We start from the raw sequence: 24,318 nt of genomic DNA on the forward strand, positions 1-24,318 counted from the left end.
ACACTGGTGTAACACAGTGGGTCAGTGTTGCCGCTGTATCACTACACTGGTGTAACACAGTGGGCCAGTGTTGGTGCTGTATATCTACACTGGTGTAACACAGTGGGTCAGTGTTGATGCTGTATCTCTACACTGGTGTAACACAGTGGGTCAGTGTTGCCACTGTATCTCTACACTGGTGTAACACAGTGGGTCAGTGTTGCCGCTGTATCTCTACACTGGTGTAACACAGTGGGTCAGTGTTGGTGCTGTATCTCTACACTGGTGTAACACAGTGGGTCAGTGTTGCCACTGTATCTCTACACTGGTGTGTAGTGGGTCAGTGTTGCCACTGTATCTCTACACTGGTGTAACACAGTGGGTCAGTGTTGCCACTGTATCTCTACACTGGTGTGTAGTGGGTCAGTGTTGCCGCTGTATCTCTACACTGGTGTAACACAGTGGGTCAGTGTTGGTGCTGTATCTCTACACTGGTGTGTAGTGGGTCAGTGTTGGTGCTGTATCTCTACACTGGTGTAACACAGTGGGTCAGTGTTGGTGCTGTATCTCTACACTAGTGTAACACAATGGGTCAGTGTTGCCACTGTATCTCTACACTGGTGTAACACAGTGGGTCAGTGTTGGTGCTGTATCTCTACACTGGTGTGTAGTGGGTCAGTGTTGCCACTGTATCTCTACACTGGTGTAACACAGTGGGTCAGTGTTGCCACTGTATCTCTACACTGGTGTAACACAGTGGGTCAGTGTTGCCACTGTATCTCTACACTGGTGTAACACAGTGGGTCAGTGTTGGTGCTGTATCTCTACACTGGTGTAACACAGTGGGTCAGTGTTGCCACTGTATCTCTACACTGGTGTAACACAGTGGGTCAGTGTTGGTGCTGTATCTCTACACTGGTGTAACACAGTGGGTCAGTGTTGCCACTGTATCTCTACACTAGTGTAACACAGTGGGTCAGTGTTGGTGCTGTATCTCTACACTGGTGTAACACAGTGGGTCAGTGTTGCCACTGTATCTCTACACTGGTGTAACACAGTGGGTCAGTGTTGGTGCTGTATCTCTACACTGGTGTGTAGTGGGTCAGTGTTGCCACTGTATCTCTACACTGGTGTAACACAGTGGGTCAGTATCTCTAACACAGTGGGTCAGTGTTGCCGCTGTATCTCTACACTGGTGTAACACAGTGGGTCAGTGTTGCCACTGTATCTCTACACTGGTGTAACACAGTGGGTCAGTGTTGCCACTGTATCTCTACACTGGTGTAACACAGTGGGTCAGTGTTGCCACTGTATCTCTACACTGGTGTAACACAGTGGGTCAGCGTTGCCACTGTATCTCTACACTGGTGTGTAGTGGGTCAGTGTTGCCACTGTATCTCTACACTGGTGTAACACAGTGGGTCAGTGTTGCCGCTGTATCTCTACACTGGTGTAACACAGTGGGTCAGCGTTGCCACTGTATCTCTACACTGGTGTAACACAGTGGGTCAGTGTTGCCACTGTATCTCTACACTGGTGTAACACAGTGGGTCAGTGTTGCCACTGTATCTCTACACTGGTGTGTAGTGGGTCAGTGTTGCCACTGTATCTCTACACTGGTGTAACACAGTGGGTTGGTGTTGCCACTGTATCTCTACACTGGTGTAACACAGTGGGTCAGTGTTGCCACTGTATCTCTACACTGGTGTAACACAGTGGGTCAGTGTTGCCACTGTATCTCTACACTGGTGTGTAGTGGGTCAGTGTTGGTGCTGTATCTCTACACTGGTGTAACACAGTGGGTCAGTGTTGCCACTGTATCTCTACACTGGTGTAACACAGTGGGTCAGTGTTGCCACTGTATCTCTACACTGGTGTGTAGTGGGTCAGTGTTGCCACTGTATCTCTACACTGGTGTAACACAGTGGGTCAGTGTTGGTGCTGTATCTCTACACTGGTGTAACACAGTGGGTCAGTGTTGCCACTGTATCTCTACACTGGTGTGTAGTGGGTCAGTGTTGGTGCTGTATCTCTACACTGGTGTGTAGTGGGTCAGTGTTGGTGCTGTATCTCTACACTGGTGTAACACAGTGGGTCAGTGTTGCCGCTGTATCTCTACACTGGTGTAACACAGTGGGTCAGTGTTGGTGCTGTATCTCTACACTGGTGTAACACAGTGGGCCAGTGTTGGTGCTGTATCTCTACACTGGTGTGTAGTGGGTCAGTGTTGCCACTGTATATCTACACTGGTGTAACACAGTGGGTCAGTGTTGCCACTGTATCTCTACACTGGTGTAACACAGTGGGTCAGTGTTGGTGCTGTATCTCTACACTGGTGTGTAGTGGGTCAGTGTTGGTGCTGTATCTCTACACTGGTGTGTAGTGGGTCAGTGTTGCCACTGTATCTCTACACTGGTGTAACACAGTGGGTCAGTGTTGCCACTGTATCTCTACACTGGTGTAACACAGTGGGTCAGTGTTGGTGCTGTATCTCTACACTGGTGTAACACAGTGGGTCAGTGTTGCCACTGTATCTCTACACTGGTGTAACACAGTGGGTCAGTGTTGCCACTGTATCTCTACACTGGTGTAACACAGTGGGTCAGTGTTGGTGCTGTATCTCTACACTGGTGTAACACAGTGGGTCAGTGTTGGTGCTGTATCTCTACACTAGTGTAACACAGTGGGTCAGTATCTCTAACACAGTGGGTCAGTGTTGCCGCTGTATCTCTACACTAGTGTAACACAGTGGGTCAGTATCTCTAACACAGTGGGTCAGTGTTGCCGCTGTATCTCTACACTAGTGTAACACAGTGGGTCAGTATCTCTAACACAGTGGGTCAGTGTTGCCGCTGTATCTCTACACTAGTGTAACACAGTGGGTCAGTATCTCTAACACAGTGGGTCAGTGTTGGTGCTGTATCTCTACACTGGTGTGTAACACAGTGGGTCAGTATCTCTAACACAGTGGGTCAGTATCTCTAACACAGTGGGTCAGTGAGCCGTGAGCTACTCCCTCACCTGCATTGATCTGTCGATGCGACGCCGGAGGGTGCGAGCCCAGTGCGCCTGGCCAGCGTATCGAGGCATCTGTGGAGGCAGGTAGATGGCCTTTCTGTTCAGATCCTTATTGACCCGAGCCATCTCCTCGTTGAACAGCACATAGACATCCACCGTCTTCTTGTCGATGGTCCGCTTGATGGTCTGTAAGGAGCAATCTGTATCAAATCTCAAACAAATTGGAGGAGCAGCACCTCACGCTTGCAATGCCTCATTCTACGTCCCTGCCCCACCATAGTCGTCCTGCTAGCTTCACTGTTCGTATTCGTTCATTATCACCTCTTCCACAGCCAACAATGGACCATTGTGGGCTCCACCTTTCCTTGGTCACCAGTTCCAGCTCTGATTTCTATTCATACCTGTCATTTCCCTCTCCTCTGGCTCTCAGCCTGAAGATTGGCCTTGACCTGAAACGTCACCTGTTCCTTTCCTCCAGAGATGCTGCCTGACCCGCTGAGCTACTCCAGCATTTTGTGTCTATCCTTATCCTCATCAAACATAGGACTTAGAACAGTATAGCACGTGGACAGGCTCTTCAGCCCACAATGTCTGTCCTGAACATGATGGCAATTAAACTAATCTCACCTGTACCTGTAGCTGATCCACATCCCTCCATTCCCTGCATATCCATGTACCTATCTGTAAGTCCCAACAATTCCACTATCGCACCTGCCTCCACCACCATCCCCGGCTGTGTGTTCTAGGTACTCACAACACCCGGTGTCAAAACTTGCCCCGCACATACCATTTAAACGTTTACCTGAAACCTATGTGGTCTAGTATTTAATATTTCCGTCTTGGGATAAAGATTCTGAGTTTCTTCCCTATCTAAATTAGGTCTCATGATTTTAAGGTAGACACAAATGCTGGAGAAACTCAGCGGGTGAGGCAGCATCTATGGAGCGAAGGAATAGGTGACGTTTCGGGTCGAGACCCTTCTTCAGACCTTGTACCTCATGATTTTATATAATATTATCAGGTCTCCCCTCAATCTCAGGCATTCCAGAGACAACAGTCCAAGTCTGTCCAAACTCTGCCTGTACCTAATTGGGGCATTATTCTGGTAAATGGCTGGAAGGGCCGAATGGCCTACTCCTGCACCTATTGTCTATTGTAAATCTCTGTAGTCTTTCCAAAGCCTCCAGGTCCTCCCTGCAATGGGGTGACTAGAACTTGGACGCGTATAGGCACTTGGGTAGGAGAGGTTTACAGGGAATGTGTAGGAAGGAACTGCAGATGCTGGTTTACACCAAAGTTAATACACCAAATGCAGGAGTAACTGAGGAGGAGAGGGGAGGAGGAATGGAGAGGAGGAATGGATGACATTTCGAGTTGAGACTGAAATGTCCTTTTTTCAACCTTTTTTCTGACTGTCTGAAGTAAGGTCTCAACCCGAAACATCAGCCATTCCTCCTCTCCAGAGATGCTGCCTGTCCCGCTGAGTGACTCCAGCACTTTGTGTCCATCTGAGGTTGACAGGGATATGGTCAAATATGGACAGCTGAGATAGGGAACTTGGTCAGCATGGATGTGTTGGGACGAAGGGCCTGTTTCCGTGCTGTATTACTCCATGAATCTCATCGTACTTAGATCTTCCTCCATAGACACTGCCTGACCCGCTGACTCTTCAATGGTTACAGGTTTTGCTGGTCTCCAGCAATGCCGTGCTCAGTGCTGACATCCGACATGAAAAATGACTCAGTTATCACAACCCAGCACCTGCCTTGCCAACCGCTCACCAGCAAACATTACTCATTTTAACCTTGGCTGGTTACAGAGTATTTCACTGCACAGGTTTAATTTTTTTTTTCTGGGCAAAATGAAAAATTATTTTAAGAGGGCCCTTAATAGCTGTGTAAGATTAATAGCTTTGGCCCCTCAGGACTGCTGCTGATACATGGCTGATCCTCCACTTCCCCTTCCAGTCCCATCCGCTTTTTTGGGGTGTAAAGCTCTTTACCTTGAATTACATAGAAACATAGAAAATAGGTGCAGGAGTAGGCCATTCGGCCCTTCGAGCCTGCACCGCCATTCAATATGATCATGGCTGATCATCCAACTCAGTATCCTGTACCTGCCTTCTCTCCATACCTCCTGATCCCTTTAGCCACAAGGGCCACATCTAACTCCCTCTTAAATATAGCCAATGAACTGTGTGGCCTCAACTACCTTCTGTGGCAGAGAATTCCACAGATTCACCACTCTCTGTGTGAAAAATGTTTTTCTCATCTCGGTCCTAAAAGATTTCCCTCTTATCCTTAAACTGTGACCCCTAGTTCTGGACTTCTCCAACATCGGGAATAATCTTCCTGCATCTAGCCTGTCCAACCCATTAAGAATTTTGTAAGTTTCTATAAGATTTTGTAAGTTTCTGTAAGTTTTGTAAGTTTCTATTACGGAGCGCCCACAGATTCTCAAACCCGAGAGTGGGAAGAAATGACTCCTTATCTCAAGTGTAATAGTTAGTCCCTTTGCCTGACGTTGTATCTCCTCTTCAAGTTTACTCAGTACAGGAAGCTGTGTCTCTGCAGTTGTCCTCTCAATTCCCCCCTTTGACAATATATATCACCACTCATTGCCCAGAGTAGGGGAATCGAGGACCAGAGGACATAGGTTCAAGGTGAAGGGAGAAAAGATTTAATAGGAGTCTGAGGGGTAACTTTTTCCACACAGAGGGTGGTGGGTGTATGGAACGAGCTGCCAGAGGAGGTAGTTGAGTCTGGGACTATCCCATTGTTTAAGAAACAGTTAGACAGGTACATGGATAGGACAGGTTTGGAGGGATATGGACCAAACACAGGCAGGTGGGACTAGTGTAGCTGGGACATGTTGGTAGGTGTGGGCAAGTTGGGCCTGTTTCCACACTGTATCATTCTATGACTCTACGCCATTTTCCCAAGTCCTTCTCCCCTCTGTCCTTCCTGCTCCAAGGCTCAGATAGTTTGAGCGTCAATGTTTAGTTCAATATAGTAGATATACAGCCTTTCAGTCCACCGAATCCATGCCAACCAATGATCACCCGCACACTAGTTCTATCCTACACACTGGGGACCATTGAATGTAAATAGATTTATTTATTGAAATCATATTCTATGTCGCTCTTCCAGGGAGATGCTAACTGCATTTCGTTGTCTCTGTACTGTACACTGACAATGACTGAAAATTAAAGTTGAATCTGAAACTGAATCTGATTTACGGCATCCAATTAACCTACAAACTTGCTGGAGAAACTCAGCGGGCGAGGCAGCGTCTATGGAGCGATGGTCTTTCACTCCGTAGATGCTGCCTCACCCGCAGAGTTTCTCCACCAATTTTGTCAACCTTCGATTTTTCCAGCACCTGCAGTAGGGGAATTTGCACTGGTTCCACCAGCCCGCGTTTAATCCATATCCCTCCAAACCTGTCCTATCCATGTACCTGTCTAACTGTTTCTTAAACAATGGGATAGTCCCAGCCTCAACTACCTCCTCTGGCAGCTCGTTCCGTACACCCACCACCACCTTAAACCTACAAACTTGTACATGTGAATATTTGGAATGTGGGAGGAAACCAGAGCGTCCTCGAGAAATTCCAAGTGGCCACAGGGAGAAGGTGCAAACTCTGTACAGACAGCATCGGTAGACAAGATTCAAACTCGGGTCTGCGGCACTGTGGTCGAGGTGGGTTGCGGTGGGATTTAGGATCGCACGTACCTCTCTATTGGAAAGGTGGTGGAAGACGTCCAGCAGCTCCACCCCTTGCTGGACAGTGGTCACCGTCTCAAACGAGGATGAAATCAGGTTCTGCATCATCACCTCCAGGTCCTTGATACCCGATCGAAACCTGGGTGAACACAGCAGCACGACAACGGGTCTGAGATGGAGGCACAGATCCCCATCCCTAAAGGCTAGCTTAGTTTTATTCACACTTCACTAGGTAGTTAATAGTTATAGCTGATAGTTAATAATAACTTAGTTCATAGCTCATAACTTAATGAGCGATAGGAGGACCTTACATTCCCTTATCTATGTACCTCCCTCTCCCCAGACATCAGTCTGAAGAAGGTAGACAAAAATGCTGGAGAGACTCAGCGGGTGAGGCAGCATCTATGGAGCAAAGGAAAAGGTGACGTTTCGGGTCGTGTCGACCCGAAACGTCATCCATTCCTTCGCTCCATAGATGCTGCCTCACCCACTGAGTTTCTCCAGCATTTTTATAAGGGTCTCGATCCGAAACGTCACCTATTCCTTCGCTCCATAGATGCTGCCTCATCCACTGAGTTTATCCAGCATTTTTATAAGGGTCTCGATCCGAAACGTCACCTATTCCTTCGCTCCACAGATGCTGCCTCACCCGCTGAGTTTCTCCAGCATATTTTTATCTACCTTCGATTTTTCCAGCATCTGCAGATCCTTCTTAAACATTCAGTCTGAAGAAGGGTCTCGACCCGATACGTCACCCATTCCTTCTCTCCAGAGATGCTGCTGCCTGTCCCGCTGAGTTACACCAGCATTTTGTGTCTATCTTTGCATTGAAGAAACATAGAAACATAGAAAATAGGTGCAGGAGTAGGCCACTCGGCCCTTCGAACCTGCACCGCCATTCAATATGATCATGGCTGATCATCTAAAATCAGTACCCCGTTCCTGCTTTTCCCCCCATATCCCTTGATTCCGTTAGTCCTAAGAGCTAACTCTCCCTTGAAAACATCCAGTGAATTGGCCTCCACTGCCTTCTGCGGCAGAGAATTCCACAGATTCACAACTCTCTGGGCAAAAACGTTTTTCCTCATCTCAGTCCTAAATGGCTGACCCCTTATTCTTCAACTGTGTGACCCCTGGTTCTGGACTCCCCCAACATGGGGAACATTTTTCCTGCATCTAGCCTGTCCAATCCCTTAAGAATTTTATATGTTTCGATAAGGCTCCCTCTCGTCCTTCTAAATTCCAGTGAATGCAAGCCCAGTCGACCCATTCTCTCATCATATGTCAGTCCCGCCAGCCCGGGAATTAAGCTGGTGAACCTACGCTGCACTCCCTCAATAGAAGATATGAGACTGATCGCGGTGTACTCTGCTGCTGCTTGAATGTTGGCAGCCAGTCTGAGCTCCCAAAGCAATGGTGTCAGGGTGAATGGCTCTGACCTGCTGTAGTCATCGTGCCAGTAGGTATTCTTCACGTCCAGGATCTCGGTCTGAGACGTTTTCAGCATCTGTAGGATCTTGTTGAACGTGGCCTCAATCTCCAGTAGGCCTCGTGTTATCTCAGGACCGCGGTGCCCTTCAAAACACGGCAGCGGAGTCTGCTTCCCTTCATCCCGCCGGGCAAAGAACTCCTGACAGTCACACACCTGGGCAGACAGGGAGAGGATACAATGGCGTTGTCAGGTCAGCATCTGATCTCCCAGGTTTCTATAATCTGGCCCACCTGTGACTTCCCAACAACCCAGAGTGGGAAGAAACCGGAGCACCTGGAGAAAACCCACGTGGTACAAACTCCGTGCCGCAGTCAGGATCAAACCCGGGTCTATGGCACTGTGAGGCAGCAACTCTACTATTGTGCCGCCCTAACACTAATACCAAAACACTTTACAGCACTGGAAAGATCTAGGGGGAAAAGGAGTCTGCAGGGTTTGAAGAACAACAAGGTTGTCCTGTATTTTTCCTGCCGCTGTTCGATCCTGGCTACAGGTGCTGACTGTACGGAGTTTGCACGTTCTCTCCCCGCGCCCGCGTGGGTTTTCTCCGAGATCTTCGGTTTCCTCCCACACTCCAAAGACGTGCAGGTTTGTAGGTTAATTGGCTTGGTATAAGTGTAAATTGTCCCTAGTGTGTGTAGGATAGTGTTAGTGTGCGGGAATCGCTGGCCAGCACGGACTGGGTGGGCCAAAGGGCCTGTTTCTGCGCTGTACCTCTAAACTAAACTAATCTTGCTTCTGTTTTGATGAACATGCAGATGTGCTGTGTTTCTCCACCCAACAGATGCTGCTTGACCTCCTGACAACTTCCCATCTCCAGCATCCACACCATCGCCTTCCCTTTATTTCAACTTTGTGGGATAATATTCTTCCAGTGCCGTACCTCCAGCAGATCCCTGCAACGCTGTATGAAGGCATCCACTTGCGCAAAGATGCTGGTGTGATCCAGGACCCAGGGGATGTCGGAGAATCTGCGGAGCAAGGGCACTGAAGTTTCAGACACAAACAATCTTCCTACTCATCCTAACTCCAGCTGTGTAAGTGAAGCAAGCAGCCAGGCAGCTCCCTCCAGCTCCCCACCGTGGCACCGAGCCTGCCTTGCCCAGACAGACCTTCCTGACGTGTTATTCTTGGGACAGTCGAGACTATATAAAATTCTTAATGGATTGGACAGGCTAGATGCAGGAAAAATGTTCCCCATGTTGGGGGAGTCCAGAACTAGGGGTCACAGTTTAAGAATAAGAGGTAGGCCTTTTAGGACTGAGATGAGGAAAAATCTTTTCACCCAGAAAGTTGTGGAATTTTCTGCCACAGAAGGCAGTGGAGGCCAATTCACTGGATGTTTTCAAGATAAGAGTTATATTTTGTTCTTAGGGCTAAAAGAATCAAGGGATATAGGGAGAAAGCAGGAACGGGGTACTGATTGTGGATGATCAGCCATGATCATATTGAATGGCAGTGCTGGCTGGAAGGGCCGAATGGCCTTACTCCTGCACCTATTTCTATGTTTCTATTGTGGTCCGCAAACACAATGTTGATTCTGCGACCTATTCCTGCACAGTGTGTCAGATGTGGCGCGTTTCACCAAGTTTGGGCCCCAGATCTGAGGAAGGATGTCGCTGGCTCTGGAGAGGGTCCAGAGGAGGTTTACAAGAATGTTCCCAGGAATGAGTAGGTTAGCCTATGATGAGCGTCTGTCGGCACTGGGCCTGTACTCGCTGGAGTTTAGAAGGATGAGGGGGTACTCATTGAAACTTACTGAATAATGAAAGGATGTTTCCACTAATGGGAGAGTCACAGCCTCAGAATTAAAGCAGGAAGGAGATGAAGAGGAATTTCTTTAGTCAGAGGGTGGTGAATCTGTGGAAATCTTTGCCACAGAAGTCTGTGGAGGCCAAGTCAATAGATATTTTTAAGGCAGAGATAGATTCTTGATTAGTACGGGCTATCAAAGGTTATGGGGAGAAGACAGGAGAATGGGGTTAGGGGGGTGAGATAGATCAGCCCTGATTGAATGGCGCAGAGTTGATGGGCCGAATGACCACATTCTGCTCCTAATGACCTTATAATGAATGGCCCCCTGGTTATGGGCCGGAGGACAGAGTGTGGTGTGGGCTCCGACCATAATGATACATGTGGACATCACACTGCGGAGAGATGGCAGTGTGGAAATCAGACAAGCAGTATCATGATAATCTAGTGGCATTCCTTGTGGGCTAAAGTGGTGCCAGGACTGAGGTGAGGATTAAACCCGGATCTCGTGTAACATGAGGCAGCATGAGTTCATAAGTCATAGGAGGAGAATCAGGCCATTTGGCCCATTCAGTCGTGGCTGATCCATCTTTCCCTCTCATCCCTTCTACTGGCTGCACGTACAGAGGTCTGTCTGCAAGCTCCTGGTCCGAGAACACTGATGCAATTATCAAGAAAGCACATCAGCGCCTCTACTTCCTGAGAAGATGACGGAGAGTCGGTTTGTCAAGGAGGCTCTAACTCTAACTCTCCGCACCACCCAGTGTGATGTCTCCCAGTTTTGCTAGCCCTTGCTGTCTCCTCCCCTTCCTTAACCCTCGAGCTGTCTCCTCCCATCCCCCCGCCCTCGGGCTCCTCCTCCTCCCTTTTTCCTTCCTTCTCCCCCCCCCCCCCCCCCCCCCCATCAGTCTGAAGAAGGGTTTCGGCCCGAAACGTCGCCTATTTCCTTCGCTCCATAGATGCTGCTGCACCCGCTGAGTTTCTCCAGCATTTTTGTGTACCCTCTCTCTAACTTCTACAGGTGCACAGTAGAGAGCATGCTGACCGGTTGCATCGTGGCTTGGTTCGGCAACTTGAGCGCCCTGGAGAGGAAGTGACTACAAAAAGTAGTAAACACTGCCCAGTCCATCATCGGCTCTGACCTTCCTTCCATCGAGGGGATTTATCGCAGTCGCTGCCTCAAGAAGGCTGGCAGTATCATCAAAGACCCACACCATCCTGGCCACACACTCATCTCCCTGCTACCTTCAGGTAGAAGGTACAGGAGCCTGAAGACTGCAACGACCAGGTTCAGGAATAGCTACTTCCCCACAGCCATCAGGCTATTAAACCTGGCTGGGACAAAACTCTGAACATTAATAGCCCATTATTTATTTATTCATCTGTTTTGTAGTCAATGCCTACTATGTTCTGTTGTGCTGAAGCAAAGCAAGAATTTCATTGTCCTATCAGGGACACATGACAATAAACTTGAACTTGAACTTGAACTTGAGAAGCCACAACTGGGTCTGTGAGAGGGGGAGGAAGGTGAGGGGGACTCACCTGCTGTGAACGGTGGCTGCATGACCAAAGTGCCTCTTCCACACCTGGCAGCACTCGATACAGTCATGCAAGGTGGCCTTGCTCGACTTGGTGAAGCCCTCAAATATCTTGTCCAGCGAGATCTCTTTGGAGCACAGGTGAATGATCTCGTTACTCAGCTGGAGAGGGGAAGGAAGGCAGGCAGGAGGGTAAAACACACTCGCTCGCTAATGGTGACGGTGAACTGCCCCAGTCACTTAACAACTCCAGTCTGACGAAGGGTCTCGACCCGAAACGTCGCCCATTCCTTCTCTACAGAGATGCTGCCTGTCCCGCTGAGTTACTCCAGCTTTTTGTACCTACCGACAGAGGAATGGTAGGTACACAAAAGTGCTGGAGAAACTCAGCGGGTGCAGCAGCATCTATGGAGCGAAGGAAATAGGTAAAGTTTCGGGCCGAAACCCTTTGGGTTTCGACCCGAAACGTTGCCTATTTCCTTTGGGTTTCGGCCCGAGACGTTGCCTATTTCCTTCGCTCCATAGATGCTGCTGCACCCGCTGAGTTTCTCCAGCTTTTTTGTGTACCTTCGATTTTCCAGCATCTGCAGTTCCTTCTTAAAGACATTAGAGTGGGGATGGGGAGTAGATTCTGTGATAGAGGCAGAGTAGATGGGAGCATCTGTAACGAGCCTGACTGAGCCTGATTCGGACAACTACTGCTCTCTGAAGAAGGATCTCGACCAGAAACGTCACCCATTCCTTCTCTCCAGAGGTGCTGCCTGTCCCGCTGAGCTACTCCAGCATTTTGTGTCTATCTTTGGTTTAAACCAGCACCTGTGGCTCTTTCCTACACAGGTATCGATTGGCCTTGCCAACCCATGACGTTTTAATGGAGCTATCATAGTAATGGGGATGAGGGCAGCCAGCCACGGGGTTAAGCATCATTGCCTTGAAGTCAGAATCCTAGTGCGCCTGACCGCCTCCTTTCAGTAGGTGAACAGAGTCAGTCACGCATGGACTAAGAAAGGATTTGCATTTATGTAGCGCCCATCTACACCACTAGATGTCAGAAAGGGCCTAATAATCACTGAAGTACTTCATTCAGTTTTGTTCAAGAAGGAACTGCAGATGCTGGAAGATCGAAGGTACACAAAATTGCTGGAGAAACTCAGCGGGTGCAGCAGCATCTGGGTTTCGGCCCGAAACATTGCCTATTTCCTTCGCTCCATAGATGCTGCTGCACCCGCTGAGTTTCTCCAGCACTTTTGTCTACCGTCGTTTGATAAACGACCTCATCTTTAACGTCCAATCATTCGGCCAACTAGACGAGTGGAAGACTCTTTTCAAAACAATGGCAGCAATGTGTTGCCATTGTCCTCTCCCTTAATCATGCCACGCTGACAATACAGCGCTCCCTCACTCAGTCTAGACCTCCCTCAGTCTAGACCTCCCTCAGTCTAGACCTCCCTCAGTCTAGACCTCCCTCAGTCTAGACCTCCCTCAGTCTAGACCTCCCTCAGTCTGGGCCTCCCTCAGTCTGGGCCTCCCTCAGTCTAGACCTCCCTCAGTCTAGACCTCCCTCAGTCTGGGCCTCCCTCAGTCTAGACCTCCCTCAGTCTAGACCTCCCTCAGTCTAGACCTCCCTCAGTCTAGACCTCCCTCAGTCTAGACCTCCCTCAGTCTAGATCTCCCTCAGTCTAGACCTCCCTCAGTCTAGACCTCCCTCAGTCTGGACCTCCCTCAGTCTAGACCTCCCTCAGTCTGGACCTCCCTCAGTCTAGACCTCCCTCAGTCCTAAAGCTCCCTCAGTCTAGACCTCCCTCAGTCTAGACCTCCCTCAGCCTGGGCCTCCCTCAGCCCTGAAGCTCCCTCAGTCTAGACCTCCCTCAGTCTAGACCTCCCTCAGCCCTGAAGCTCCCTCAGTCTAGACCTCCCTCAGTCTAGACCTCCCTCAGTCTAAGCCTCCCTCAGCCCTGAACCTCCCTCAGTCTAGACCTCCCTCAGTCTAGACCTCCCTCAGTCTAGACCTCCCTCAGCCTAGACCTCCCTCAGTCTAGACCTCCCTCAGTCTAGACCTCCCTCAGCCCTGAAGCTCCCTCAGTCTAGACCTCCCTCAGTCTAGACCTCCCTCAGTCTAAACCTCCCTCAGCCCTGAACCTCCCTCAGTCTAGACCTCCCTCAGTCTAGACCTCCCTCAGTCTAGACCTCCCTCAGCCTAGACCTCCCTCAGTCTAGACCTCCCTCAGTCTAGACCTCCCTCAGTCTAGACCTCCCTCAGTCTAGACCTCCCTCAGCCCTGAAGCTCCCACAGTCTAGACCTCCCTCAGTCTAGACCTCCCTCAGCCCTGAAGCTCCCACAGTCTAGACCTCCCTCAGTCTAGACCTCCCTCAGCCCTGAAGCTCCCACAGTCTAGACCTCCCTCAGCCCTGAAGCTCCCTCAGTCTTGACCTCCCTCAGCCCTGAAGCTCCCTCAGTCTAGACCTCCCTCAGTCTAGACCTCCCTCAGCCCTGAAGCTCCCTCAGTCTAGACCTCCCTCAGCCCTGAAGCTCCCTCAGTGTGGTGCTCACTCACTCAGCCAGAGGGTGGTGAATCTGTGGAACTCATTGCCACAGAGGGCTGTGGAGGCCGGGCAGTGGATATTTTTAAGGCAGAGACAGATACGTTCCCGAGGCAGATAAATGGGATTAGGAGGCAGAAATCAGCCACGATTGAATGGCGTAGTAGAATAGATGGGCCGAATGGCCGAATTCTACTCCAATAACTGTACTGCCCCATGCACAATGCCACCCTCTGTATAGCCCCACCAACAATGACTCTCCCTCTGTACGGACTGTCCCAACCACAAGTAATGTCACCCCTTGGAACTGCCCCACCACAGGGACTCTCCCTCTGTACTGTCCCACCACAGGGACTCTCCCTCTGTACTGCCCCCACCCACAGTGATAGCCCCACCCACAGTGCCACCCTCTCTACTGCCCCTACCCACAGTGATAGCCCCACCCACAGTGCCACTCTCTGTACTACCCCACGACTAACACGCCCCTGTGTATTGCCGCCCAGACTGTGCCCACCTCCGGGTGCAGTGTTGCCCCAGGGCTGCTGCAAGAGCACTAACATGTATTTCCCCTCACCTCTGCAATGGGAGCTTGAACATGCAGGCCCCACGTGGAGCGAGCGGCGAGCCACCTAGCCGCGGGCGACCACAGGGCCACCGCTGTTGATCTCACCTTGCGGAAGAGTGCAGTGATCCGGTCGCGGGTGTTGTAGAACAAGGAGTTGATCCAGATGACACGGACTAGGTTGAGGATGTGCGGCAGTTTGGGGGGGATGTCTTTGACCGGGAGTGTGGTCAGCTCCTGGCACGGCACGTTGAGGATGGCCAGGAAGCTGAGGTTGGACTGGGCCTGAGCACGTCCATCCTGAACACAAAGCACAACGTGGACATCAGGGATAGTGGAGAGAGGCGAGATCTCCACACCTCACACACACACACACACACACACACACACACACACACACACACACACACACACACACACACACACACACACACACACACCCCACACACACACACACACACACACACACACACCCACACACACACACACACACACACACACACACACACACACACACACACACACACACACCCGCACACACACACACACACACACACCCACACACACACACACACACACCCACAGACACACACACACCCACCCTCACACACACACACACACCCACCCGCACACACACACACACACACAACCTCACCCACACACACACACACACACACACCCACACACACACACAACCTCACCCCCACACACACACAACCTCACCCACACACACACACACACACACCCACACACCTCACCCACACACACACCCACACACACCTCACCCACACACACACACACACACCTCACCCCCACACACACACAGACACACACACATACACGATGGAATGGCTGGAGTAGACTCGATGGGCCAAATGGCCTAATTGTGCCGCTATCACTCATGAGTTTATGAACATACCTGGATAAGCTTGGCAAGTTTGAGGAAGGGAGCAATGTAGGAGGATTTGGAGAGTTCCAGGATAGCCTGGATGTGTTTGACCCCAGGTTTATCCAGCTGGAATCCAATGCCGGACAGGTCATCACAGCGGTTCCGCCAGAACTCAATCTCCTCCAGTGGCCCCAGGATCTCCCCGGTATCGATCGACTCCTGAGCACTGAGCACATCTTTAATCTGACGAGTCCAGTGAACAACAGCAGCTGAAAATTGAATTTGATGGGTTAGAAACATAGAAAATTGGTGCAGGAGTAGAGGCCATTCGGCCCTTTGAGTCATCACCGCCATTCAATATGATCACGGCTGATCATCTAAAATCAGTACCCCGTTCCTACTTTTCCCCCCATATCCCTTGATTCCGTTAGCCCTAAGAGCTAAATCCAACTCTCTCTTGAAAACATCCAGTGAATCGGCCTCCACTGCCCTCTGTGGCAGAGAATTCCACTGATTCACAACTCTCTGGGTGGAAAAGTGTTTCCGCATCTCAGTCCTAAATGGCCTAACCCCTTATTCTTAAACTGTGTGTGAGACCCCCTGGTTCTGGACTCCCCCCAACATTGGGGAACATTTTTCCTGCATCTAGCCTGTCCAATCCCTTAATAATTTTATATGTTTCTATAAGATGCCCGCTCATCCTTCTAAATTCCAGTGAATACAAGCGCTGTAAGGCAGCAGAACGTCAGTCACGGTGGGTGGCGCAGCGGTAGAGTTGCTGCCTTACAGCGCTTGCAGCGCCGGAGACCCGGGTTCCATCCGGACTACGGGTGCTGTCTGTACGGAGTTTGTACGTTCTCCCCGTGGGTTATCTCTGAGATCTTTGATTTCCTCCCACGCTCCAAAGCCGTACAGGTTCGTACTGTAGTTAAATTGGCTTGGTGAGAGTGTATATTGTCTCTCGTGTGTGTCGGGTGGTGTTAATGTGCGGGGATGGCCAGTCGGTGCGGTCTCGGTGGACTGAAGGGCCCATTTCCCGCGCTGTATCTCTGAACGCTGTGCCACAGTGTCGCCCCGTGTAGACGGGTGTAAATCATGACTCACTCTCCAGTCTCTGGAGAAGGTCCTTGTCCTTTGCTGCTTGCTCCGGTGTCAACATCAAGCTTTCCTGTGGGATATAAAGGACAGTGTGGCCATCCAACTTGTATCGAGCATCTGTGGAGAAAATGAGAGTCAACAAGTCGACAACCTGTAAGGTTCATTTTACTGCAGTTTTTGCTCTTGGGTTAAGAGTTAGTAGCCCCTTCACTCGGTGTCTAGTTTTATGCCAGACTCGGTAAGTGAGGCAGATTTGCTTCTCGCTGGAACCAGATGGGTTTTTACAACAATTCATTAGATTCATAGTCACCTTTACTGATGCCAATATTTTATAATGCAGATTTATTTAAATTCCCCAGCTGCTACCTTGGGCTTTGAATTCATGCGTCCGATCCAATAACCCAGAGAGAAACAAAGTGCTGGAGGAATTCAGCGTCAGGGTCAGGTAGCACCTGTGGGGGGAATGGACAGGTGACGTCTTGGGTTGGGACCCTTCTACAGTAGCAAGGTGGGGGTGAGACTGGTCCTCGATTATGCTGCCGGCAGCGTGAGGTGTAGATGGAGTCGATGGAAGGGAGGGTGGTTTTGTGTGATGGTCTGGGCAGCGTCTACAATTCAGATACCTGTGAGGCTGGCCAGGAATTTGTGCAAGTGCGCGGAGAAGTTGTTCTTGATTCCCTCGGGCCACATTCGGTTCTCAAAAAACTGCGCAGCAAAAATGCCCTGCATGTGCCTCAGCAGGCTCTCCAGGTGTCCATGCCGGATGCTGCCAAACTGCACCACGTGCATGAAGTTATCCTCCGTAATCACCGCCTGCTCCTTGCGGATGAAGTACATCAGGTAATCCGTGCCCTGGAAGGGAAATGCAGACGGTGGTCACTGGCTTTGGTTGGTGGAGGTAGAGTGGCCCTTCGGCCCAACATGCCCCAGCTGCACAAGTCCCACCTGCCCGCGTTTGGTCCACAGCCCTCCTAACCAGTCCTATCCATGCACCTGTTTCTTAAGCATTGGGATTGTCCCAGCCTCAATGACGTCCTCTGGCAGCTCGTTCCACACCCACCATCTTCACAAAAAAATGGAGTTTTTAAAAAGTGAGACTTGTTCGACAAGGCAAAGGATTACAGAATCCTCAACCTCGTGGGAGACCTTTGAACTATCCGTCTGAAGAAGGGTCTCGACCCAAAACATCACCTATTCCTTCGCTCCAGAGACCCTGCCTCACCCGCTGAGTTTCTCCAGCATTTCTGTCCACCTTCGATTTTTCCAGCATCTGCAGTTTCTTCTTAAACATTTGAACTATTTTTAGTTAGACTTTATCGGACTTTAATGTTATATCTTTGCACTAAATGTTGTACTATCTTTTATATCTAGACTATGCTTGATTGTATTTGTGTGCAGTCTTTTCTTTGACAGGATGGCTTTTCACTGTACCTCGATCACCAGACTGATTCCTGGAATGTCAGGACTTTCACATGAAGAAAGACTGGATAGACTCGGCTTGTACTCGCTAGAATTTAGAAGATTGAGGGGGGATCTTATAGAAACTTACAAAATTCTTAAGGGGTTGGACAGGCTAGATGCAGGAAGGTTGTTCCCGATGTTGGGAAGTCAAGAACAAGGGGTCACAGTTTAAGGATAAGGGGGAAATCTTTTAGGACCGAGATGAGAAAAGAAAATTCACACAGAGAGTGGTGAATCTGTGGAATTCTCTGCCACAGAAGGTAGTTGAGGCCACAGTTCATTGGTATATTTAAGAGGGAGTTAGATGTGGCCCTTGTGGCTAAAGAGATCAGGGGGTATGGAGAGAAGGCAGGTACAGGATACTGAGTTGGATGATCAGCCATGATCATATTGAATGGCGGTGCAGGCTCGAAGGGCCGAATGGCCTCTACTCCTGCACCTATTTTCTATGTTTCTATGTTTCTATGATACACCTGACAATAATAACCAAAGTAATCTAGAATTATCATTCAGAACCTGTCCTGATGAATGAGTGGTGGAACAACTCATCGTGGCTTCCCATCTATCCCTTTGACAGCATGGATCAGTTGGGCCGAAGGGCCAGTTTCTGTGCTACATGACTTTAATCATCTTGTGCCCGCTAGAATACAAAAAGTTGTGACCAGTGCCCAGTCCATCACCAGCTTTGACCTCCACACCGTCGAAGGGATCTATCGTAGTCGCTGCCTCAAAAAGGCAGCCAACATCATCAGGGACACACACCACCCTGACCACACACTCGTCTCACCATTGCCATCAGGAAGAAGGTACAGGAGCCTGAAAACTGTAACGTCCAGGTTCACGAACAGCTTCTTCCCTACAGCCATCAGGCTATTAAACACAACAACGAATAAACTCTGAGCTCTGAACTGTAAAAGACTATATTATTATTGCACTATATTTGTTATTTAGGGAGTCCAGAACCAGGGGCCACACACGCACAGTTTAAGAATAAGGGGTAAGCCATTGAGAACGGAGACGAGGAAACACTTTTTCACACAGAGAGTTGTGAGTCTGTGGAATTCTCTGCCTCAGAGGGCGGTGGAGGCCGGTTCTCTGGATACTTTCAAGAGAGAGCTGAATAGGGCTCTTAAAGATAGCGGAGTCAGGGGATATGGGGAGAAGGCAGGAATGGGGTACTGATTGGGGATGATCAGCCATGATCACATTGAATGGCGGTGCTGGCTGGAAGGGCCGAATGGCCTACTGGGACGACAGATGGCACAATGGGCTAAGTGTTCGGCTGGCAACCGGAAGGTAGCCGGTTCAAATCCCGCTTGGAGTGCATACTGTCGTTGTGTCCCTGGGAAAGACACTTCACCCACCTTTGCCTGTGTGTGAATGTGTATGAAGGTGTGTGAGTGACTGGTGATGGTCGGAGGGGCCGTAGGCGCAGATTGGCAGCCACGCTTCCGTCAGTCTGCCCCAGGGCAGCTGTGGCTACAGAAGTAGCTTACCACCACCGAGTGTGACTGAGGAGTGAATGAATAATGCGATGTAAAGCGCCTTGAGTATTAGAAAGACGCTATATAAATCCCATCCATTATTATTATTATTACTCCTGCACCAATTGTCTATTTATTGAACTTTTTCATTTTTTTCTCTTCCCCCTTTATGTACTATGTTTACCCCCCATATTCACATATTGTGTTATGCTGCAGCAAGTAAGAATTTCATTCTCCCATCCGGGACATATGACAATAAAACACTCTTGACTCTTCACTTGAATCGTTGAGCAATGAGGCGTACCTGTGGGGGGGTACCAGCGATTACCAGTAACCCAGCGTACTCATCCATGTACACAGTCAGCAACCTCCGAGTCACATCATAAATAAACTCAGTCATCTGGTGCTCGTGATCTGAGGTCCACATCTCGGGCTGGATGTTCTCCAGAGGCACTCGACTTTTGATCAGGTCATTCTGCAATCAATAGCATCGTGAGTGTAGTTAAAAATAGACACAAAATGTCGGAGTAACTCATCGGGACAGGCAGCATCTCTGGAGAGATTTTGCTTGGGCAGCTTACAACCCAGGGGAATGAATATTATAGACAATAGACAATAGGTGCAGGAGTAGAGGCCATTCGGCCCTTCGAGCCAGCACCACCATTCAATGTGATCATGGCTGATCATCCACAATCGGTACCCCGTACCTGCCTTCTCCCCATATCCCCTGACTCCGCTATCTTTAAGAGCCCTATCTAGCTCTCTCTTGAAAGCATCCAGAGAACCTGCCTCCACCGCCCTCTGAGGCAGAGATTTCCACAGACTCACCACTCTCTGTGAGAAAAAGTGTTTCCTCGTCTCCATTCTAAATGGCCATCCCCTTATACTTAAATCATCCTTGATCATCCACAATCAGTAACCCCCGTTCCTGCTTTCTCCCCATATCCCTTGATTACGTTAGCCCTAAGAGCTAAATCTAAACTTACAAACCCGTACATTTTTAGAGTTATTAACCTGGGAAAAGTGCAGAAACGATTTACGAGGATGTAACTCTCTCTTGAAAGCATCCAGAGAACCGGCCTCCACCGCTCTGCCTCACAGAGAATTCCACAGACTCACCACCCTCTGTGTGAAAAAATGTTTCCTCATCTCCGTTCTGAATGGCTTACCCCATATTCTTAAACTGCGGCCCCTGGTTCTGGACTCCCCCAACATCGGGAACATTGATTTCTCTAACTTCAAGTAACCTCTGCATTCCCTCTGTCTCCATACCTCCCCCACCCAAGACACACCAGGGTTTCATCCTCACCTAGTAAGGAGTTAATGGTGGGTACACAAAATTGCTGGGGAAACTCAGCGGGTGCAGCAGCATCTATGGAGCGAAGGATGCCTTCGCTCCATAGATGCTGCTGCACCCGCTGAGTTTCCCCAGCAATTTTGTGCACCCTCGATATTCCAGCATCTGCAGTTCCCTTTTGAACAAGGAGTTAATGGTGACCTGTTTCCTTTCATATTGTTACTTTTTTTGCATATCTTTCATTCATTTGTTCCGATATATTCCTACATCGCCATCTATATCTCTCGTTTCCCTTTTCCGTGACAGCTCTGTGCTGGAGGAACACAGAGGGTCTGACTCTAGTCTGAAGAAGGGTCTCGACCCAAAACATCACCCATTCCTTCTCTCCAGAGACGCCGCCTGTCCCATTGAGTTACTCCAACAGTTTGCGTCTATTTAGACGTTTAGTTTAGTTTAGTTTAGGGATACAGCACGGAAACAGGCCCTTTGGCCCACCGAGTCCACACAGACCAGCAGTCCCCGGCACACTAACAATATCCTGTACACAATAGGGACAATTTACAATTATACCAAGCCAATTAAACTGCAAACTTGTAGGACTTTGGAGCGTGGGAGGAACCGGAGATAAATCCACACAGGTCACGGGGAGAACGTGCAAACTCCACACACGAATAGCACCCGAGGTCAGGATTGATACTGGGTCTCTGGCACTGTGAGGGATCTGTGTTGGGTCCACTGTTGTTTGTCATGTACATCAATGATCTGGATGATGGTGTGGTAAATTGGATTAGTAAGTATGCAGATGATACTAAGATAGGTGGGGTTGCGGGTAATGAAGTAGAGTTTCAAAGTCTACAGAGAGATTTATGCCAGTTGGAAGAGTGGGCTGAAAGATGGCAGATGGAGTTTAATGCTGATAAGTGTGAGGTGCTACATCTTGGCAGGACAAATCAAAATAGGACGTACATGGTAAATGGTAGGGAATTGAAGAATGTAGGTGAACAGAGGGATCTGGGAATAACTGTGCACAGTTCCCTGAAAGTGGAATCTCATGTAGATAGGGCGGTAAAGAAAGCTTTTGGTGTGCTGGCCTTTATAAATCAGAGCATTGAGTATAGAAGTTGGGATGTAATGTTAAAATTGTACAAGGCATTGGTGAGGCCAATTCTGGAGTATGGTGTGCAATTTTGGTCGCCTAATTATAGGAAGGATGTCAACAAAATAGAGAGAGTACAGAGGAGATTTACTAGAATGTTGCCTGGGTTTCAGCAACTAAGTTACAGAGAAAGGTTGAACAAGTTAGGGCTTTATTCTTTGGAGCGCAGAAGGTTAAGGGGGGACTTGATAGAGGTTTTTAAAATGATGAGAGGGATAGACAGAGTTGACGTGGAAAAGCTTTTCCCACTGAGAGTAGGGAAGATTCAAACAAGGGGACATGACTTGAGAATTAAGGGACTGAAGTTTAGGGGTAACATGAGGGGGAACTTCTTTACTCAGAGAGTGGTAGCTGTGTGGAATGAGCTTCCAGTGAAGGTGGTGGAGGCAGGTTCGTTTTTATCATTTAAAAATAAATTGGATAGTTATATGGATGGGAAAGGAATGGAGGGTTATGGTCTGAGCGCAGGTAGATGGGACTAGGGGAGATTATGTGTTCGGCACGGACTAGAAGGGTCGAGATGGCCTGTTTCCGTGCTGTAATTGTTATATGGTTATATGGATATGGTTACCCGCTGCCCCACCATGCCACCCATATATTGGACAACCGCTTTCTTCTTCTTATTCTTGCGTATGGCGTACACAGCCTAAAGTTGCAGGACAACTTGTTCTATTTGATCTTATTTGATTGTGCACGCCGGGTTGATTGCATTCGTCGAAACAGGGCGGACCACGCGAAGGTCGCAATCTCCCACCCCTTGGACAACCGCGAATAGGAAAGGCAAGTCCTTACCAGGTAAGGGTAATTCGCGTGACTTCGATCTTCTGTGTTCCAACTTTCTTTGGTTTCAGCTTGGGAGAAATATCAGACAACACAAGTTACGAGACAAGTGAAAATACACAGAGCGCCCATCGGTAGCGGTCAAGGAGCTTCCCTACCTGAAAGCAGACTGCTCTCCTGTCTCCCGAGTGATGAGGTGAGCTCTGTACCTAACTGATCTGGTGTCCTTATAGACACCATAGAAGACCTTATGCTGGCAGCTGTGCTGGTGAACTGTGAATGAGCGACGAAGTCATCCATGTTTGCTCATCCACTTTCTTCCTACAAGACAAAAACAGGACAAGATTAGTGTGCAGGCTAGTCCCTATATGGACGAGTCCACAGTCCATATTTCCCCCCACAAGATGGTTATCTCCCGTTATAAATCTCACAAGTCTATTTCCAGTAGTGGATGAGTGTAAGCCTAGAGGGCCACAGCCTCAGACTAAAAGGACGTACCTTTAAAGCCCTGTCCCACGATACGAGTTCATTCCAGGAGCTCTCCCGATTCGAACTCGGAGATTTACAGTAATGGACACTCGTCGGTACTCGGGGCTCTCGTGGACATTTGCCAACATGTTGAAAATTTTTCACGAGTCTTCCCGAGCTTACCTGCCGTTAGCGAGTCTTCCCGAGTACCTGCCGTTAGCGTTACGAGCCGCTAAGAGACGTCCCCGAGCTCCGACGTACCCGCTACGTTCATTCTCCGTGCTTATCACGAGTTTGATTTTTTTGAAACTCGGGAGAGCTCTTGGAATGAACTCGTACAGTGGGACAGGGCCATTAGAATGGAGATGAGGAGCCGTTTCTTCAGACATGAGGGTGGTGAATCTGTGGAATCCGTTGCCACAGATGGCTGTGGAGGCCAAGCCATTGGGTATTTTTAAAGTGGAGATTGATAGGTTCTTGATTAGTAGGGGCATCAAAGATAATGGGGAGAAGGCAGGAGAATGGGGTTGAGGGTGAAATATAGATCGGCCATGATCAAATGATGGAGCAGACTGGATGGGGCGAATGGCCTAATTCTACTCCTATGCCTTCTGGTCTTATAAAACTGTATGTGTGTCAAATGGGAGCCTGATATATTTCCTGTGCTTTCTTTACCTCCTTTGTTAAGAGTAGGGTCACATTTCTTACTTTCTCTTCTGCAGAACTTATTATCCAGTTTCAAGATTTTATCCCAGGTTTGGCACCTCTGGCTTATTCCAGGTTTAGCCCATTTTATCCCGGTTTTATCGACGATGTCCTGGTGTATCGCAGATTGATTTCCGTCTTGATCCCCGGTTTTTTATCTGTGGCTTGGTGTGTTATTATTCCTGCCTAGAATCATAGAGTGATAGAGCGATACATACAGTGTGGAAACAGGCCCTTCGGCCCAACTTGCCCATACCGGCCAACATGTCCCAGCTACACTAGTCCCACCTGCCTGCGCTTGGTCCAAGTCCCCCCAAACCTGTCCTATCCATGCACCTGTCTAACTGTTTCTTAAAGTCCTTAAATTTCCCCA

At 49.2% G+C, this 24,318-nt stretch overlaps 1 protein-coding gene across 1 annotated transcript in view; it reads right to left on the reverse strand.

Annotated features, from left to right (window-relative positions):
* dnah2 (dynein axonemal heavy chain 2) overlaps positions 1–23,089 on the reverse strand; it is a 121,087-nt gene extending 97,998 nt beyond the window's left edge. The window contains exons 1-12 of the mRNA XM_033016320.1: positions 22,931–23,089; positions 22,785–22,843; positions 19,844–20,014; positions 17,218–17,446; positions 16,601–16,711; positions 15,527–15,765; positions 14,716–14,907; positions 11,509–11,666; positions 9,098–9,185; positions 8,162–8,367; positions 6,732–6,861; positions 3,001–3,183 (exon numbers count right to left, since the gene is read on the reverse strand). Coding sequence (XP_032872211.1) covers positions 3,001–3,183; positions 6,732–6,861; positions 8,162–8,367; positions 9,098–9,185; positions 11,509–11,666; positions 14,716–14,907; positions 15,527–15,765; positions 16,601–16,711; positions 17,218–17,446; positions 19,844–20,014; positions 22,785–22,843; positions 22,931–23,072 — 1,908 coding nt within the window. The 5' untranslated portion in view covers positions 23,073–23,089. The remainder of the gene's footprint in view (positions 1–3,000; positions 3,184–6,731; positions 6,862–8,161; positions 8,368–9,097; positions 9,186–11,508; positions 11,667–14,715; positions 14,908–15,526; positions 15,766–16,600; positions 16,712–17,217; positions 17,447–19,843; positions 20,015–22,784; positions 22,844–22,930) is intronic.
* Between the last annotated feature and the right edge of the window lie 1,229 nt (positions 23,090–24,318).

The sequence above is a fragment of the Amblyraja radiata genome, unplaced genomic scaffold, assembly GCF_010909765.2.
Source record: "Amblyraja radiata isolate CabotCenter1 unplaced genomic scaffold, sAmbRad1.1.pri S43, whole genome shotgun sequence".
In the NCBI taxonomy this organism is placed as follows: Eukaryota; Metazoa; Chordata; class Chondrichthyes; order Rajiformes; family Rajidae; genus Amblyraja; species Amblyraja radiata.